Source organism: Microchirus variegatus, assembly GCF_963457635.1.
Source record: "Microchirus variegatus genome assembly, chromosome: 10".
In the NCBI taxonomy this organism is placed as follows: Eukaryota; Metazoa; Chordata; class Actinopteri; order Pleuronectiformes; family Soleidae; genus Microchirus; species Microchirus variegatus.
The window spans coordinates 27,661,920-27,683,255 of record NC_139811.1 but is presented as its reverse complement, the minus strand read 5'-3'; the positions used below and the strand labels follow the sequence as shown (position 1 = coordinate 27,683,255).

Below are 21,336 nucleotides of genomic sequence, written 5' to 3'. Positions count from 1 at the left end.
AGCAGGACCAGTATAGAAGCCAGTCCTTTTTCAGAGGCCATAAGAATATCATCTTTTACTCTAAGTAGTGCAGTCTCTGTGCTATGGTGGGTTCTAAACCCAGACTGGAACTTTTCAAATACATTATTGCTACACAGGTGATTGCACAACTGGGTGGCTACAGCTTTTTCTAAAATCTTTGAAATAAAAGGGAGGTTTGAGATCGGTCTATAGTTACTCAGAATGCTAGTGTCGAGAGAAGGCTTTTTAAGTAATGGCTTAATTACTGCCATCTTAAAGGCCTTTGGGACGCAGACGCTTTTATTGAAACTTTATTTATACACACGTATCTCATGGACACTCATTGACAAGAGACTTTTACCCCAGTGTGCGACAGTAATAGAGAAGGATATAGTGGGTTTTCATGGCACGTCATCACCGCGTCATCTGTTTTTGTTGTTTCATGAAAACAAAATATACTATTTATGCTTAAGAGAGAAGAATCAAAGATAGACACATATTTCTAATATCAAATCAGACACTAATGAAATACATTGAAGTGGCTCTGTGGTGTAGTGTGGATGGATCAGTCTGTTCCTGAATGAGCTGATGATGTCCTAACTCACAACTCGTTGCTAAATCATTAGCATCACAGTCAATACTTCACACACAAAGCTGTCATTCACACATGATTCAAGCACATCAGCACATGTTTGAAAAAACGTCCCTGTATGTGACTGAACACTAACGTTACGTATATGAAAACTCACCATAAGAATATAGAGCGGTGCTGGCGTCACATCATCATCTCAGACAACTACTGTGTCTGTCCTGCTCTCTTTCAGCTGCTGAATAATCATCTGTTTGTTGTATTTGTGACAATGAAGTCTGCTAACATGTTAGCATAAAGATCGTTAGCTTAAAATGCTAAAAGTCTCTGTGCTGTCTCTGTCTATGTTAAGAAGTTCAGCCACAGTTCAATTATTCTCCGGTTTCCTTTTCCTTCCTTTGTTCAACAAAGTTCGCTGGGAAGTTCAACACTCTCCCCCTCCCCTCCCTCCCTCCCTCTATCTGTGCGTGCATATTAATTAGCCATGTGTTTTCTTCGTACGGTTCCCTGACAGCAGCGCCGTTCCCGAGATGCCACATGACCACGCTTGGCTGTGCTTGTACACAGCTGTGACGTCACTCAGGGAAATAAGATTTGTCTTGTCTTTTTATGGCCTTTAGGAAGATTTTTCAAATATGAAACTCCATGAATTAAAAATATAGAATATAAAGATCTATAAAAGCCTGTGTCCATGTCTCGAGGTGTCCTGTGGACACTTTTACAGGTGTCTCCACTATCGTGGTAAATGGGAAAATTGCTTTTTGGGCTCTTGAAATGATAATGAAATCGGGGTCCGAGGATGGCCTCTCATCCTCCTGCTAAGATGCTGACACGGATGAATCCTCAGAGGTAGGAGAGCTGGAATCCAACTCAACTCAATCAACCAAAGATTAATCTGAATATGAGAGTGGAGGGGAGATGGATGTAACAGCAGTGGGATGGCCTTCAAAAAATGGTAAAATACTTTGGTCTCCCAGAGAGACAGAGATTTGATCTCGGGATCTACACACTAGTGATGGGAATTCCGGCTCTTTTTAGAGAACCGGCTCTTTCGGCTCGGCTCACTTAAAAGAACCGGCTCTTTCGGCTCCCAAGCGGCTCTTCAGGTTGTTTTATTGCATTCATTAATTTATCAACAACAATATAAAATTATGCACAAAATTAATTACTAAGTAAAAAAACGTGCTTTTTATTCATATATGTTTATTATATAAATATGCTTTTATTTATACACTCCACATAAAATGTAAAAAATTAATTATAAAATACAAAAACAACTATTTACAATTCAACTTTTAACTATTTCAATTTTCAACTTTTTCCTTTTAAACAAATTTAAAGTGAAACAACACAAAACACTGCAAACCACAACATAATAAAATATAGATTAAAATATGCAAAACAAAAAGAAAAAAAATGAACACCCAGATCTTTAATTAAGGTCGAGGTTGGCATTAAGAAATACCAAGTGCCTCAGCTGTGCAGGTTGTTTGTGGAGCCGGCTCTGTAGGATATTCTTTTCTTGCAGACTCTACACTCTGCCACTGTGTTGTCAACAAAATTGAAATGGTTCCAGATTTTGCTTCTTTTCCTGGTGTCACTAATTTTTTTACTATGGTAAAGGTATCTAATATACCTTTTCTAATGTGTCGATGTTGTCTCTTCTTTCTCCCTCCTCCTCTGTTCGTGTGTTACTGCTGCGAGTGTAACTACCGCCCCTCCCCCCGCTGCTCAGCGCAAACACAAGGCACACACGCATATTGACCAATCACGTGCGGTGCGAAGAGAAAAAAAAGTCGGAGCGAGGCTGGGCCGCATCATGTAATTACTCAAGGAAGGCTTTTTGAAAGACATTATGGTGACTCACGTTGTTTTCATTTGTGGAGGGATAAATGAGTAAATATCAATAGTAAATTAATCAATGGTCATTGGTATATGTAAAATGAATGCCTTTTATTGATCTAAATGACTTAACATAACAAGTTAATCTTCTTGGACACAGCTATTTATGCAATCAAGTCATGCTTATTTTCAGAGTGCATTTAACATGTACAGTGTACAACCCAAGGAACAATAACAACAGACAGACAAAAAAGTCCTCAGTCTAATGCAATAATCCAAAAGCTCAGCCACTGAACCTAGCAATGTGAACATAGTAGTCCAGAATGTTGTTGTCGCTGATAAACTCTGCTGGCCAATGTTGGTCAACTCTGTACACTCCGTGAAGGGAGTTAGCATGGCAGCTAACGGCAGCCCGGTGGATATCTGTCCTGGCAGCAACAGATGTTTCACATGTCAGGTGGTCTCCATTCAGTGGCCCTCACGTCTGCTCAGGCCTCAGGAAGGTGGTTTAAGATGAACTCAGCTCGATGGCATATTGAGAGACGCTCAAGTTAAACGCGAAATAGGACTAGCATAGTGCTTGTTAACACTGACTTTATGCCAGGCACAGATAGTAAAACCTCTCACAAACTGCACTGGGATGATTCACTGGGATGTGATTTGTTAAAACAAAATCATTACATGTAATAAAAATCTTCTTTGCAAAAAGTTTGGACACCCCTGTTGTACATGGTCCCTGTCTCAAATAAACCAATAACCAACCAAGGAGTTCCTTCAAACAGCAAGTGACAGAGAGAAAATTCACTCGTCCTTTGGTGGCGCATATTGGCTGGCCTTTTTCAAAACATGCTCTACCAAACAGTTTTTTTATGGTAAAGGAAAAAAAGGGTTAGAGTTGTTAAAATTATTAGTTTAATATTATTCAGTTACATATTTGATGAAAAATATTTTAGCAATTTAATTATATTTATTAGCAATTTAATTATATTTATATTATATATACTATACTATAATACTTTCCACCATTTCTGTGACATTTCATGTGTACTATGTACTGTATATGGTAAATATCAAGAATACATTTGTAGAATTAATACAATTCTGGTGTTACTATTGATTTAATAATTTAAAATTGACTATGTTTGTGTATTACCATATGATTATCATTGTAAGAGTACATGGTTTGTAATACAAATTGTTTTCTTTATGTTTTAGACATGATAGATGGATCCCCAAATCATTTTCAGCGCAAGACCACACACCTTGTGCCAGAAAATTCTGAGGACTCGGAAGAGTGAGAGAGTCTGAGTCATAATGACCCTGCAGATCTGCTGTCGATGATCCAGATTATCTGATTATTATTTTTGACTCTATGAATGAGGAGGAGGTTGCCTCAATGAGTTCATTCTGTCAACCACCATCCAAAAAGAAGAGGAGAATGGGGAACAACAGTTTCTTTGGCAGAGTTACAGGATGTTGTGTATTTTGGGTTATAATAGTACCCGTAGCTGGCATGATGGGGCGTGAGTGGCTGAAGGCAATCAGACTCAACTGGCAAGAAGTGAGGAAGCTGTCGCATGGTTCCACTCAGCTGCAGGCTATACTGGAAAAGCATAAAGAGGTTTTTCGTGAGGAACTGGGCAGCATGAAAAAAATTACAGTAAAGCTGCATGTCAAACCTTACAGCAAACGGTGTTTATGAAGGCTAGGCCTGTGCCATACGCCATTCGGCCTAAGGTGGAGGCTGACTTGGATGCTCTGGTCAAGAATGGTGTTCTGGAGCCTGTGACAACCAGCGAGTGGGCCACGCCCATTGTTCCAGTTCCCTGTACTAACAGCAGAGCAGTATCCTCTTCCTCTGATCGATGACTTATTCGCTGGCCTGAGTGGGGGACAAAAGTTCAGTAAAATAGATCGCAACCAGGCTTACTTACAAATGCATGTTGAAAAGCAGTCACGCTGACTGTCAACACACACAAGGGACTTTTTAGATACTGCAGATTGCCTTTTGGCATCACATCAGCTCCAGCATTGTTTCAGCAAGCTATTGATCAAATCCTGAGTGGATTACATGGAGTGCACTGTTACCTGGATGATAGCCTGTGTACAGGAGCAGATGATGAAGAACATCTACACAACTTGGATGCAACACTTCAGCGACTGAAGGAATACGGATTGAGAGTCCGTAAAGAGAAATGTGACTTCTTCCAGTCATCTGTTGAATATTTAGGTCATGTGATCTACGCTAATGGACTACATACTGCACCTTCAAAAATCGCAGCGATTGTGGATGCACCCCCATCACAAAATGTCAGCCAACTCAAGTCTTTCTTAGGACTGTTGAACTACTATGGACGGTTCATACCAAACCTGGCAACACTTCTGAAGCCACTGCATAACCTGCTACGCAAAGAGGAAGCATGGAGGTGGACAGCGAGCTGTCAGGAGGCTTTTCAAAAGGCAAAGGATTCGCTGACTGCATCAGAGGTGGTAACCCACTTCACTCCTTCGTTTCCACTTCAGCTTGCCTGTGATGCTTCTCCTTATGGGGTAGGGGCAGTGATTTCCCACATACTGCCAAATGGCGAAGAAAAGCCAATTGCTTTCGCATCAAGGACATTAAACAAGGCAGAGATCAATTATGCCCAGCTGGAACGAGAGGCTCTGAGTATTGTGTCTGGTGTTAGAAAATTTCACCAGTACTTGTATGGGAGGAGGGTTACGCTTTTGACTGATCACCGACCTCTCACGACCATCCTTGGACCTTACACAAGGATTCCATCTCTTGCTGCATCTCACCTTCAGAGGTGGTCGTTGATATTGTCAGGACATTTGGATGACAAGTATCGCAAGTCAGAGTCTCATTGCAATGCAGATGGTTTATCTGGGTTGCCACTTCCTGTAAAGAAACCTGACTCGGACACTGTTGAGATCCTCTACTTCAGGGAGGAAGAGAAAGCACCTGTTTCAGCAGTGCAGGTGAAAAGGGCGACCAGAAATGACCCTGTTTTGTCGGCAGTGATGGACTTGATCATTAAGGGTCTTCCTGCAGGTGAGGATGCAAATGTGAAGCCCTTCCTTGGAAAGCAGGCGGAGCTTTCTGTTCAGTCAGGATGTTTGCTGTGGTGGAGGAGAGTTATTATTCCCCTGTCACTTCAAACAAAGGTGTTACAGCAACTTCATGCAGGACACAGTGGAATAGTGAGAATGAAGGAAATAGCAAGAAGCTATTTTTGGTGGCCAAATATGGACAAACAGATTGAAGAGATGGCTAAAAGCTGTTCATCTTGTCACAAGGTCTGAAACAACCCGCCACTAGCTCCTCTCCATCCTTGGGAGTTCCCACAGGAGCCATGGCATCGTGTGCACATTGACTTTGCAGGTCCATATGAAGACAGAATGTTTCTTGTTGCTGTTGATGTGCACAGTAAATGGCCTGAAGTGACTATCATGAAATCAGCCACCACAGAGAAGACCATAGAAGCACTAGGAGAAATGTTCAGTAGGTTTGGATCTCCTACACAGCTAGTCTCTGATAATGGACCTCAACTGGTTTCACAGGAAATGGAGGCTTTCCTGCAGGCTTATGGAGTGCAGCACATTACATCGGCCCCATACCATCCTGCAACAAATGGCCTTGCAGAAAGGTTTGTTCAGACAATGAAACATGCACTGAAAACATCACAAGGTCAAGGAACACTGCATCAGAGACTGCACAAATTTCAGCTCGACTACCGTAACAGTCCACATGCAACCACAAAGACATCTCCCGCCAACATGATGTTTAAGAGAGATCTGCGCACGACCTTTGATCTTCTGAAACCCTCAACCGTGAAGGACACAAAACAAAACAAAAACAAGAGAAACAAATTATGGGGTCTGGGGTCGACAGGTCAAGGACAGAGTTTTCAGCTCTGGTGAATCTGTGCTGGCCAGGAACTACCGAGGCGAACCTAAGTGGGTTCCTGCAGCTGTTATCGCACAAACTGGACCAGTTTCATATACAGTACAAGTTGCTGATAGTGTTTGGAGAAGGCATCTGGATCAACTCCTACAGACATCACCAGTGTCTGCAGAACAGTCTTTTGAAGATGCACTCAACACATCAGTTTATCCACCAGTGCAAGTACAGAACTCCACCACATCAGGGACAATGGTTCCAGCTGTAGATGTGACTGGAAGAGAGACTGAGACATCTTCTGTTGTATCACTGCTAGAAGCAGACGTTCCACTAGAGAACACAGACCAATGTTCCCGCAGACCGCCAATACCCAAACAGAGAGCGGCGGCCTCCTGCCTGTCTGAGTTATTAGATAGAACTACCCCAAGTCAATGGGGCAGAATAATCCCCATGGGTGATGGGGGTTGAGGTAGTCTACCCTCACTTAGCATAATTGTAAAAAAAGGAAAAGAAAAAGGAAGGAATTATTAAAACAGAAGTTATTGTTGTAACCATATACAGTTAGTTGGACAGATGAAGAGAATGGGGAAATGTTTGTGATGTTACTGTCATGTTACAGTGAAGATAATAATTAATATAATTAATAAATAATAATAATTTGAGTAGACACTCACCTGTTGTGTCTGTAGTGCATCCTTTGTAAGAGGGGAGGAGATGTTGTGTATTTTGGGTTATAATAGGACCCGTAGGTAACCTTCGTCCTGTTGTTGATGTTGTCAGATTAGCTGTATGGTAATAGGTTATGCTGCCAACTGTGACGGCGACTCGTCACTAAAACATACACACACACATCCACAGATCCCAACACACACACACGCTGATAGAGCGCATAGGGACAAACACACACACATCCACAGTTTCCAACACACACACGCTGATAGAGCGCATAGCGACATACACACACACATCCACAGTTTCCAACACACACACACGCTGATAGAGCGCATAGCGACATACACACACACATCCACAGATTCTAACACACCTGCTGATAGAGCGCACAGGGACAGAACGCAACTGCAGATACCACACACACCTATTAACTTACTTTTTCATCCTCCTTTCGTCGAACAGCATTCAAACATTGTTTACGTCAGCGGCGCACTTATATGACGCCGTTGGCGGGGCGCTTTGCGTGACGTCACATTTGTTTGTAATTTTGTTAATTATCTGTTAATATAGGTTATTAAAGGTGGGGACAACAATTATTATGGGATTGTTAATTTAGGAAATATTTTGGTTTTATGTTAATTTTGGTTGTTTGATGAAATAATCATGCTTGTGTTAAGTTTAATAGGATTTTGGGGATAATTTGTGTTTGGATGGGAGGGGCATAGGACCTATATAAAGTGAGGTCTAACTCCCACCGGGGGTGTTTTTTGTTAGGTTACAGAGGAGGTAACACTGGTTTGCTTACATTGCTTTCATAACTGTTTTGATTTGGACTTGGACTTCTTTTGAAACCCTGTGCTGAGTTACTATTATATATATTTTTGGTTAACAACATTTTTGGACATTTTCCATATTTTTGTTTTCCACTTGTAAATATTTTTCTCACTGTGTGCACCTTGGCCGGCTAAATAAAAGGGCAACATCACATCAGTCCACCGACTACGCCATAATTTTTGTCAAATTAAAGAGTTGCAGTAGAACCCCGTGACACCAACAATAAACCTTTAACATTACGTCGTGGTCTGAATCATCATTGTTACATTCAGTAACACAACGGCCAAAGATACAGGACACACCTGAACTATCACCCCCAGGTTGAAAGGAAGGCAGAAGAAGATTGTGGAGGCATGAAGACATTGAGACCCCCAAGCGGGGTCCATGCAACCTCTGACCACAGGGAGTGTTGATATGGAAATGCCAGAAATTTAATTTATTCCTGCGTATGAATGCAAAGCAGGACTGCTTTGCACTATACCATCAGAAATGAGTGTCCAAACACAAAATAAGTGCTGTAGCACCACTGTTGCACCCCCTGACCAAAATCATTACTGCAGTAGCACAACAGGTCAAAAAATTTTTTGCTGTTGCACACCCACCACAAAATATTTGTGCTGTTGCACAATCACCAAAAACTATTTGTGAGTGAGAAATATTGGTCAAGAAATTGCATTTAATGTGACTTGTTCTGAATGTTGTACTTTATGAATTATGCAAAACAGGTTCATTATGAACAGATGTCTCAACTGTTTGGTAGAGGGCTGTATCTGAAATACTGTAAGGGCATAATTTTAAAAAATATTGATTGTTGTTATTGTTATAAGTGATTAAAAATGCAGAGAAATAATTTTTCCTTTGCTTTTTTCTTGGTGTGTACCTTAAAGGGTTTAAACTAAGTGTAAGATGGAATTACCCATGATGCTTTGCGAATTCAGTGACAATATTTTTCAACAAAGATGGCGGCTTGATCTGCCGAGGAACTTTTTCGTTGTGATATATTTTCATGGATGTATAATATGAACTGGATAGAGCACCGCCCCCTCTGCCTTTAAGACAATTTTTGCATGGTGGCCACTGTGGGTACTGCAACAAAAAATCCCATGGGGCCCAAAAAGCAATTTTCCCATTGACCACAATAGTAAAAGATACGCCTGCAAAAGTGTCCACAGGACACCTCGAGACTTGGGCTTTTATAGGTCTTTATATTCTATATTTTTAATTCATGGAGTTTCATATTTGAAAAACATTCCTAAAGGTAGTGATGTGACGTTCTGTATCGAGGCTTCGAAGCGTGTGCCGAGTAGGGGAGGGGGCGTTTCCGCGATGCCATATCGAGGCTTGCTTCATTTAGGGAGCTGAAAATGATGACGTCCGAAGCTTCGCTGCCTAGCTGTACCACGTGACTGCTTCGGGAAGGGGTTCGGATTTTGCCGTGAGTTGTGACAGCGATATAAACCCCAGGCTCCACTCATAAATTGGGTGTTTGATGGAGAGGTGGAGACAGTTCGGATAGAGTTTGCAGGGTTTCCCCCAGTGCGGGCCGCCAGGCTTCACTGATAGAGTTTGGACAGAGTTAGAGAATATAATAATAGTATGTAAAATAATAATTTTCCATACTGCCAGTATATATATACACACAGTATACTGCCATCACTACAATATACATGGTTTGCATACTTCTTTATTTTGCTGACAGTTTTATTCACAGGCTTTCAGCAAAATGCCACACACTTCAAATTCATGCCAACTGATATTTTTGCGTCCAGTAGATGGCCTACTAGAGCAAATGAAGCTTCAAGAAGCTTTGCACTGGAGTGAACAAATTGGATGAAAGGCTTCAATGCTTCATGAAGCTTCATCTGCCCATCACTACCTGAAGGCCATAAAAAGCCCAGACAAATATTTCCCAGAGTGACGTCACAGCTGTGTACGGGCGTTTCGGGAACAGCGCTGCTGTCAGAGAACCGTACGACACGAAAACTTTATGAGAAATGTAAATAAATGAAGACAATGAGGGGGTTTAGTTAACTTTTTTTTTTAATATTATGACAAAGCAGGTTATAGATATTCGTCGCTCATTAGCATTTATTTTCAAACATATTATCGAGCTGCTGTGTGGATTCATTGAGGATAGGAGACTGGCATGCTGCACTTTATCACTGTGTTCAGTCCTGGACATCGTGACACTGATGACTGTGTGGACTGTGGAGCTCTGACCGTGTGATGCACAGACCTGCGGTCACTTCACTACTGATTCCGGGGATGCCGTTTGTCTTATTGTCACTATCAGTTCATGAAGTTACTGTTAAATGTGATGAACACACGAATTAGAGTTGAATGTTAACATGAGTGAAAAATTCCGGAGGTATAAGACTACTTTAGCACACCAAAGGGGCGGTGCTCTATCCAGTTCATATAATACATCCAAGAATATTTTCCCAAATAAGCACGCTATGTTGGAATATGTTGGTTTGATATACGTCCACAGGACCGTTGAGCTTTGAACACCAATGTCAGAAACGAACTGACGATTTATGAAAGCAGCTAGCGAACTAACTAGCTAGCAGCTATTTGCAGAGTGCTTCAAGAGGGTTCGCGCACTCTCGAAGAGCTCTGCTACATCTGGGTAGTTTTGTCAGTGTTTTGGATGTGTGCAAAGGCGTTCACTTGAACACAAATACCCCAGACTTCAGATGTCAATCAAATTCGTGATATAGTGTTTAAAAGCGGAGTAAAAACAATCATAGCCAACGCAACAGGCAACACAACAGCTGGATCCGTCTGCAAATTTCCTGAATGAAAATGGTAGCACGCTCCAACGGTAGAATTGTCAACATGTGAGGTCGGCAGCACGTTTATTATGTTACTACGCTAATCTGCATGTAGTGGTGTCCCAATACCACTTCTCTCAACGAGGGGAATTCACGGTTGAGGGCACTCCAATTTTAAGGGGAGGTATTAGGCCAGGGCCTAAGAATATTACTTTTCCTCAATATGCAACGTAACCTTAATAACCACATGAGACATGTACATCAGTGTTACTAAATCATTAACATGGAATTATGAAAGTATTCAGTAAAACATGTTATTTAAATATTGAATCTATAAAAGAATATCTGGACTTGTTCCACGTGTTTTAACATTATCCTCACATGTCCAACGATTTAATCTTCAACCACAGTCCATTTTATTTGGTGTCCTGTTTGCACCTCCAGGACACAAGTGTGGCAAGAACTCAAGACACTTAATCTTTCGGTTTCTCCCTTTAGGGGCCACCCACCACAGAGAATCAGAGATGCTGTTCTCATTTAACAACCTTAAACGTAGCAGCAGCAGCGCGGCATGCATTTAAGAGTCATTGCACGAGAAAACCAGGCAAAACCAGGCAGAGGTGGGAAGATGGGGGTCAGCCAAATCGGCCCATACTTTGTATGTGAGATAGGTATGTGGAACTATGAACAGCCATATAATTAAAACCCTCCAGCTATTTTTCGTTATGGAGATCTGGGACCCCCCTCCGAGACCCTCCAAAATCAGGTTATTTACGGCTGAAAAATACTGAAGTTTTGATGGCTACCGTTAGAATTCTGATAAAGATATGGATATAAGTTTTTTATTTCCACATAGCATAGGTTTCATTGATTTACAGACCAAAAGTTGAGTCTAAGGTGCCGAGCAACCACGGGTTGCCAGTTACGTCAGAAAACGAAACCTAAAAGACCTCGGTGTTTTGAATTTGAGTCTAGTTTTTTGTGGTTTCTAGCTACACGCTGAGAAACTAAGACAACAAATCGAGCTCCAGTCACTGGTGATTCAAAGTATGGTTCCAAGTGAAATGCCATTATGTACAAATTACCTCTGCTTCCATGTGGCATGTGTGTTAAACGGAAGCTCCGAGTCCTGGTAACCCTTTATGGGGATATGGGGGGTTTGGACTATAGTAAATCTAGTAATGACGTCTCGCTACAGGGTAAGTTAGGCCCAGTTTTTTGTGTTGATGTGTGAAAATTACTAAACAATTGACGAAGAAGCTTTATTGAATTAGGAATGTTGATTTGGGCTCTACATGGGGGATATGGGGATACCTGTAAATGATTTAGGCTAATTTTACACATTTTATTGATGTTCTCTTAGCTGCAGACAGCTAAATTATTGTGTACATTTACTTTGAGGTAGATGATAAAAAGGCTCTGCATGGGGGTTACCAGGACTCGGAGCTTCCGTTTAATACACATGCCACATGGAAGCAGAGGTAATTTGTACATAATGGCATTTCACTCGTAAACAAGGTAACATAAATGGTAAAGAACAATAGGCAATCATGTTCGAAATACGGGTACTTGTACTTTTCTTGATCAATTAAGAGCAGTACAGATATACTAGTTATAGGCATTTACTATAGTATACAGATGGTGTTCATTTATCACCATACTTTGAATCACCAGTGACTGGAGCTCGATTCGTTGTCTTAGTTTCTCAGCGTGTAGCTAGAAACCACAAAAATGTTGGGAAACTAGACTCAAATTCAAAACACCGAGGTCTTTTAGGTTTCGTTTTCTGACGTAACTGGCAACCCGTGGTTGCTCGGCACCTTAGACTCTACTGACTGTAATGATTGGTACGGCGGTAGGTGGCGCCGCATGCCAAAACATGATTTGCAGTTTGCAAAATATTTTTTTTTATGCAAATATTTTGTCTGTACTGTTGTTGTTGGTGAGTTCAGTTTGAAATATGAACATTATTCCTGAGTCTCTGTGACATATTAGGAGGATTTTATGGACAGTTGCTTTAGATTTATTACATAATGCACCTTTAATGGAAAAAATTGTATAGGCGACCCCAAACTTTTGAACAGTAGTGCATTTTGCAATAAATAAGACTGGCTACAAGCTACAAGCTCCAAACTCCCAAGGCCTGCAATGTCTGACCCAAATTAATTACATTTTAACCAATTAATTCATTTAAAGTATCGTTATATCCCACATGTAGAGCCCAAATCAATACTACTTATTAATCAGACTTTTTAAAACAATTGTTTAATGATTTTCACACATTGTCATAAAAAAACTGGGCCTAACTTACCCTGTAGCGAGACGTCATTACTAGATTTACTATAGTCCAAACCCCCCAAAATCCCCATAAAGACCCCCCAGTCACGGCCCACGTTATGTGTGGCCCAAATTTACGACGCTTGTTTTTGAATCAGTAGATGTTCCTCTCTCCAGCAACAGTAAAACCATTCTACAAAGCCCCTGCCCAGGGCAGATAATGCGCCTTGAAAATGACTAAAATTCATAGGTATGAAAATTCTGCTTTCATTGGTTCCGGTAACGCCCTAGCACACCCTCTTAACTTCAACGCTTCCTCTTCAACTTTTGGTCTGTAAAACAATGAAACCTATGCTATGTGGAAATAAAAAACTTATATCCATATCTTTATCAGAATTCTAACGGTAGCCATCAAAACTTCAGTATTTTTCAGCCGTAAATAACCTGATTTTGGAGGGTCTCGGAGGGGGGTCCCAGATCTCCATAACGAAAAATAGCTGGAGGGTTTTAATTATATGGCTGTTCATAGTTCCACATACCTATCTCACATACAAAGTATGGGCCGATTTGGCTGACCCCCATCTTCCCACCTCTGCCTGGTTTTCTCGTGCAATGACTCTTAAAAGGTATTGAAAATAGTAAAACTAAGTGCTGGTACTGCCCTGCCAACTTCGAGCACTGATTATGGAGCGAAGAAACCCAAAGGAAAACCAAACAAATCCAAGTAATTGACTCTCATATTACCAGGTAAGTAATGGATTAATCATTGCAAACTACAAATGAGGTAAACAAACGCGTACCATGAGCACCGTTGTGGAAAATGACACCACTGCGACTTTGTCACAGATACAACTTAGATTTATACTTCAGTTTTATTTTATTTTTTAAAAAAGCAGACAACAAAAAAAATACAAAAGAGGAAAAAAAAGTGTGAGCACAGAATCCAGACGAACAGTCAACACCGCTGTAAGCTTTTTAAGTGTGTGGTCTGAAAGGCAAAAAAAGGGAAGGGCATGTGTGCGACAGAAGCTACACCACATCTGTCACAAAACAGGCCCAAACAAACTGCAGGTCCACAGCACAAAACATTTGCCAAGACCCAAACCAATGTGTAGAATGTGTGTCTCATACCTCTTAACTTACTCCAAATTCTACACTGCATCTTCATCATAAGCTGTTGTGGGTCTGATATAGAAAGGTTTTATTTGTTTGGGCAGTTTTTCCAGTCTGACACATATTGCACCAATTCACTTTAAGGTAAGAAAAGGTTATGTTGGGTGCTAGTGCTGTAATAGTGTCGAACAGTATGATGTACACTCAATACAGTCACAGCACTGCTGGGCTGATCAGCAAAATTAAGGGTTAGTATATTTAAATCAATGTTTTTTCCCCTAAACTGACTGGACCTTCACATAGTCTTCAAAATTGGGGTGGGTTCTTAAGCTCCACATTAACTGTGTATTTTTTGGTTTGAAGGGGGCCTGAGCTGTTTGGTGGATCACTTTCCTGCCAGTTACAGTAAATTGTTAGCTAGTATGAGTGGAGGAGGTGGGGCTTTTGAATATACATAGTCAAGCCACACCCACAACTGAATCAGAATCAAGGTCAGATCAGCAGGGTCACATTCTGACCACAGGAGATGCATTTTGTAGATGTTTGGAAATGCCAGACGAGTTTGTCTTTTACACAAACTAAAGGACAAAATGGTGGAATGCAGATGTCAAACTGCACTTTTGCTGAATGGCTACTGAACAATGAATTACCACATTGATACATTTTGACTCCAAGAAAGTGAAAAAACCTATTAAATACTGTTAATGTTTGAATAAAATGTAAAATAAACAAAAACGGTCTTAAAATGTTGCTGCGCGGGAACGTCAAACTATGGTACAAGACCCCAAGTCAAACCAAATCTGTCCTACCACAGAAACTAACAGGACATCTAACGCATCCTGTACTCCGATGTCTTGGACACCTCACACAGCTGACCCTTGAAGTCGATGTCTACGGTGAAGTCCAGGTCTCTCTGCACCACAAAAAAACAAAACAGCAATGCATCACAAAAAGAAACAAAAAACATGTAGTGGTGAAGTGTCAGTTGCATTCTTAAAAATTCAACTTACATTATTCTTGACATTTGGCTTCATACTGATGGTGCCAAATATCTCCTCACCAGTCTTGACAGTCAGGTAGTCGTCCAGATAGAAAACTGTCTGCTTCCAGTGGGTGTAGGGAGACTCTGGGCCTGAAAGAGTGGGAAAACATGCACGAGTGTCAAGTGCTGGATGTGATAATGTCACTTACAAATTGTGCACCCTCGACTCTAGTTCCTGGGATAGAGTTTTTAAAGTGGATGAAATAGCTTTTGTTCACCTGTGCAACCACATACTGCTTGAAATGATCATTATTTATTCTTTTTAATTTTCTGTTTTTTATTAATCCCTGTGGGAACCTTCCTAGAATTAGGAGCAGTGGGCAGCCACTGGGGGGAGCCCTCTGGTTACAAGCCCAGTTCTTTCCACTTGGCAATGGACTGCCTTAAACTTGATATGTCACTCTGTGCAGACTACAGGCAGTGTGCATGTGCAAATGCAGACTTACTTGTGGAGAAGCCTGTCCTCTTGTGGCAGCGGGTAAACTCAATATTGAAGTAGGTAACCAGAGCATGGATGTAGTCATTCCTCTTCACTTGCAGGCAGAACGGCGAAGTGAATGAAAGGTCCTCTGCCTTCACCGTGTAGATGTCCACCTCCTATACAAAAAAATACAGTTGTAATAAGCCTAAGTTAATTACCTTGTAACAAAGCACAGACCCTTATATTTAGTATCAAAAGACACTGAGCCACCCACCTTGATGAGACAAGCACTGGAGACCAGCTGTTTGGGGTCCACCACGTCAACCAAGGGTTCCTTAATGGCCACCTCCTTGATGCAAGACATGTCGAATCCATACACGTTCTCCCACCCTGACACAGACGCACAAAAAGGTCAATTCACTGAATTTTTTTTACATTTATTTTTCCCCTCATGGCAATTCGATAAATCAGTTTAAAAGACAACTCTGAACAATGCTCTCAGGTGTTCCCAAACTTCCTCTGGAAAAACTTACAGGTTTAGGTTGAATCAGGAGACTGGTCTACTTACAGTGGATTTTGTAGTCCTTGTACTGCCTGTCCTCAATGGCAGTAACATAAAGGGTTGCTCTGTCTGGGAAAATTAGTCCATCTGGTTTCTGTCAGGGGAAAAAGTAATTTCAACAGTCTGTGTGAAAGTGTCACAAACTTATCTCCCAACTGTTAATAGATGCTTTTTGTTTCACTTGATGAAATTAGCCCCTCTATGACAATTTCATCGTTTTAAAAGTATTTCCCCAGTGCTGAGTTTTATTTTGGATGCTTCTATGACTTGACTTTGCACAACAACCAGGGTCAAATTTATTAGCCCCATTAGAACTGATCTTTTAATTGAGCCATAGCACAAATTCCTGTTGTGCAATGATATGCTTAACTTTGTAATAGTCCAAAGAAATCCACTTAGACTTGAGAAAACCAGAACAACTCCTGAGACACTCGCGAATGACTTGGCCAAGTCAGAAGTTGTAGAATCAAAGATGACAGTTACTAGAGCTCTGCACAGAAATGGACTGAGGGTTGCAGACCAACAATAACTCAACTTCTGCAGAGATCATGCAAAAAAAAAAACAACTCTTTGGCCATAGAGACATTGCTTATGTTTGGTGAAAAAACAGGTGTATAACACAGATTACCATCCCCACAATGAAATACAGTGTAGTGAAGTATTATGCTGTTGGGATGCTTTAGTGTGTCTTGAACTGGGAATCTCAAAGTGGAAGGAATCGTGAAGAAACAAGGAAATGTGAAGATTTTCAAAGAAAACTTGAAGCTGGCCAGAGCAAAACTGGGTCTGGGTCGCCACTTCGTCTTCCAACATGACCACGACCCAAAACATACGACTGACCTGCACAAAGTCCTGACTTTAATCCCATTGAAAATCTTTTTGGTGAACTGAAGACAAAGGCAGTCATTCAACTTAACACTTTCAGTTACTGGTCAAGTATGCGCATAAGTAATACTAAGTGCATAAGCTGTGAGGAGACAAAAAAAACCTGAAAAGGCTATGTACTGCAAAAAGATAATGCTCCTTCTTAAACACATACCAGCCATTTGTCCCTGGCATAAAGGACTGTGTTGAGCATAGACTCATAGAAGAGGCAGTAACCCATCCACTCTGATATGATGATGTCTACTCCGTCCACAGGCAAGTCCACTTCCTCCACCTTCCCCTTGATGATGGTTACAACTGCAAACAAAAGAGCAGCAACGCCAATGATGATCCACCCACACATGACCAACAAACTCTAAATCTGTTGCATCAAAACTCACCATCATCCATCTTGTTGGCCTTGACGATTTTCACAGCATAGTCGGAGATGCTACTGCACTCAATCTATAAAGAGAAGAGTACAGAATAAGAGTGTTAATATAATAGTTAATGAGATGCTTCATGATGCAGACAGATGATTCTGCGGTGGCAGCAAACAATCAGCCAGATGTACAGATTGGAACTAGGGCTGTAATGTCAAAGTCAACTGGTCGACTAATTGGTCGACACGCTCTGGCTGGACCAAAATTGTGAGTGGCAACAATTTTTATTATAACTTTTTTTTATGGAAAAATTCATTAGGAGGAAAGTGCCAAGTCTAAAAGGGGTCTTTTTGAGCACCCGTGTTTGGTGTTTTTCTGTCAGACTCTGAACTCCAGCCGTGGCTGCGCATGAGCTCCGCAACCGACATAATCCCAGCTGTCACCATTTAAAACGCCTGCTCGTGGAGAACAGTACCTACAGCAGCATAAAACAATGAGAATTGCAAGCCAAGTTTTACGTCAATCTGCCGGCTTTTGGCCATTGTCAAATGAATTTGGCCAGCCAATAATTGTCACCGGCCAAAAAAATGCCAAATATTTAACTTAACGATTAAGGGTCCGCCCACATGGAGACGGTGTTTTAGGATCCCGTTTATGTGTCCGTCTGTGATTGTGTGCACTGCTCTGCACTCGCATTGTTTTTTTGTGTGTGACTCGCCCCCGCAGTAAATTAAGTTATATGGATCTGCACCCTTGTTGTCCTGCGTCCAGCCTACAAGTAGAGCGTCTGTCTTATTATTTTCAGTACAGGGCCCCAGGACGCCCTGCTGGCTAAAAGCCTGCTCGGGAGGCAAAAAGAACCCGATCTGGACATCCCTAGTAACTATTTTCTAAATTAGAAAATGAGGTGAATACCCAGTCGTGCAAGAAAAAAAAATATCAACTACTGTGAAACGAATATCATTTTGAAAAATACGATGTGGTGTCAACACAGGATATTTTATAGAAAAAGAAAACAGGTTTTAATTTCCTACTTACTCTCGTGATGAATTGGATTGAATTTATGCAGCATCCGCTAGAATCAGAAGTGCTATGTATCCACTCTGACCTTCCGCAACTGAGCTGACCCGACGCAGGCTTTACGCAGATGTTTACAATCAGTGAACTTTGACACCATTCCAAAACCAATGTGTTGAGGTTACCAGTGGAAAAACTTGTTTGATGTGAAAAGTAAAAATAAAACGTATTTTGTTATTTAATTAACATGTCATCTTCAAACACTATAGCTGCTACTGATTTGGCTATCGAACAATTCAGTTGTAACTCAACCATTAACTTACCCCTATAACTTTCTTGGCTCCAGCTTTGGCAGCAAACATGCAGAGGATGCCTGTCCCGCTGCCCACGTCGAGCACCACTTTGTCTTTAAAGAGATGCTTGTTGTGGAACATGGAATTGCGATAAGTCAGTGTGCGAACCTCATCTTTAAGCATCTCCTTCAGTGATTGGGAGGGAGGGGAGAGAGAATGATAGTTGGGTTACAATCACAGAGACAAGCTGTACACTACAGTTTCTATAGCTTCAAAGACATTACCTCATGGATGCCAAAGTGGGCGTATGAGTCAAAGTAGTAGTCTTTTGATGTCATATCCTCAGCTGCAGGCTTGGCTGAGCTCTCCCCCTGAGAAACCTCAAAAAGATATTCAGTGTTACAGTCTTGATAGACATGGGCTTACATGACGTAAGCATGTAGGTTTACAAGTGGGTTGTAAAGAACTGCATACTAATTTTAACAGCCAGTTTTAGATTTACGAGAATGTAATTTAAATAACATGCATGAAATGCTGTTTTGATTTAGGTAACCTTTGCAACAGTTCTTGGACATTATTTACTTCAAATATGGCTAAATAAGTCATTAAGCAATATAAACTAACACAAATTATATTATACTCACTGAATATCTACCAAAAAAAAAAAAAAAAACTTAACTCAGACTCAACTGAGCATTTGTTCAGCTCATCCCTTACCACCACATCCAAAAATAGAGTTGTGTACAAATTATTCTTAAACAACGACACAATGAAATACATCAACAATACAGATGTAATTGCTTGAACAAAGAAAATTAAGCAAGATTGTTTAATTACTTTCAGATATTAGAAAATAGATTAACTATAACGAGCATTGTTAGTTATAACAACTTATCAGTTAAGCGGATTAAATTGATAGAAATTGAGGGGTAATCCCTGTGACTGTCTATGGGCAAATACTTGTGTTGATAATGTTTACATTATTTTTCTTTTAGCCCACCACGTGGCAACACATGAGATTAATAAGTTACACAACATCACCCAACCTAAATGACGCACATTGCCCGCGCTCCTCAAAATAAATCACGCTTCAGACTAGCGTTTTAGAGACACGACAAATTGTCATGCATTTTCAGTTGCAGTTTCACCATTGCTTGTGTCGCGGATAAGTTGTGTATCGCCGCTACCAGGGCACAGATCCACACAAAGGAAAGGAGCACATGGTCGAGATCTTGGCCTTCATCCAGGACCCACTACAGAAGACGTCTAACCCAGAAACATGTCCCACAGAAAACCACTATTAATCCTGCTATGTGTGACAAGTTAACGGTACATGAACGCAGGCTTAGCTCTAAACTGGACAGCTTCAGTAGTGTGGGGGGAAATTCCACCGCACATTAAATCAACAGAGGTGTGACAAGTGCTAATAAACTATAACATATCTTGCTGCCATTTAGAAAGTAAATAATAGAGAACAGCTTGATCCAGCCGTAGCCAGCATTTGCCCTGCACACGCCGACTAACGAACCAGCGGGAAAATGCCACTGAAGCTGTGTAGCTTTGATTAGCTCTGTAGCCATCAAGCTAACCATGCGGTCCCGCTAGTCACACGCCACCGGCCAGCATATCATTCAGCCCACGCCACTTAAGTGTGATTCGCAGTGTTACGCAACTAGCGCAAGCTGCCCATTTAAGCATTTAGCCGAATGTTAGACTGATATTTCGGACTGCGTTTGATGCGCGACACTAAATGAATGGCAGGCGCTTCTTCAGTCACGTTTGAGAAGTTAAAATGGACGCGCTCTCGTCACCTCTTGCTAAAATCAGTAGAGACACAAACGCCGAGACTGTCCGACGCATTCTGGCTCACTGACAACTCATCATTTAATTCATGACACAGACACAACGACGAGAACATTGTGTATTTCTTAGAACGGGATCTCTTACCTCCATCCTCTCTGCTGGCGCGGCCATTTCGGTGTGCTGCCTGGCTGTGTGAGAAGGGATGCCAAGTCTGAACGACAAATGCAGCCCAGCCATAGCCCAGCAGCCAATCACATGCAGCCTTACGGCAACCGAACTGGCCCAAAAAGCATAATTGCTTTCCAAAATGTGGGACATGGCCCCCTATATTCTCCTGCAGTTACTGCAAGTAGATAGATGTAACGTAACTTCTGCAAATGTAACTAAAAACAATCAAGTTGATAAACATTTAAACATTTCCGTAATATGATTAAGCTACAAATATATGTATCAAACAAAAATAATAGCAATAGTATTATTATTGTCTTTCATCATTAAGATTAAAAGTATTTACCTGTCTGGATTTGTTTTTGTTTTGTTTTTTAATTGAAATACTTAAACCTTCCAACATTCACACATTTATATTACAGTATTTAATTGTGCACTTATTTGGACTGTAATGTTCAAAAATTCTAAATTACTGTAAGAAAAGGGTCAGCCCTGCGTTTTTACAAGCTATTATCGTAGTTCTTATTGTTATTAATATTAATATTAATATTATTGTTATAATAACACTTTTATTTGGTATTATAAATGTTCTAAACGTCTGTATGCACCTAGTAACAACATGTTGACCTACACATTCACTCTGGAAGGTTTCTCTATTACTCACAAAGAGAGAAATATATATGAGAGAGAAATACATATGTGTTGCTCAGAGTTGTGATTTAAAGTTTGGATGGGCTGCAAAATATTTTTAGAGTTTAAATTGGGCTGATAATTCGGACAA

The 21,336-nt window shown here is 40.9% G+C and overlaps 1 protein-coding gene across 2 annotated transcripts; it reads right to left on the bottom strand.

Annotated features, from left to right (window-relative positions):
* Positions 1 to 13,753: 13,753 nt before the first annotated feature.
* Positions 13,754 to 20,581, bottom strand: prmt1 (protein arginine methyltransferase 1). 2 transcript variants are annotated; one of them, XM_083897007.1, is made up of 10 exons: positions 20,532 to 20,581; positions 18,869 to 18,964; positions 18,615 to 18,770; positions 17,293 to 17,356; positions 17,067 to 17,209; positions 16,034 to 16,121; positions 15,740 to 15,855; positions 15,491 to 15,641; positions 15,013 to 15,134; positions 13,754 to 14,915 (listed from the first exon to the last, which is right to left on the bottom strand). In XM_083897007.1, the coding sequence occupies exons 1-10, from the start codon at positions 20,556 to 20,558 to the stop codon at positions 14,832 to 14,834; spliced, it is 1,047 nt and encodes a 348-aa protein (XP_083753133.1). In that variant the 5' UTR covers positions 20,559 to 20,581; the 3' UTR covers positions 13,754 to 14,831. The 2 variants fall into 2 exon arrangements, with proteins under 2 accessions (XP_083753133.1, XP_083753134.1); XM_083897008.1 differs by having other exon boundaries at positions 18,869 to 18,955; positions 20,532 to 20,566.
* Between the last annotated feature and the right edge of the window lie 755 nt (positions 20,582 to 21,336).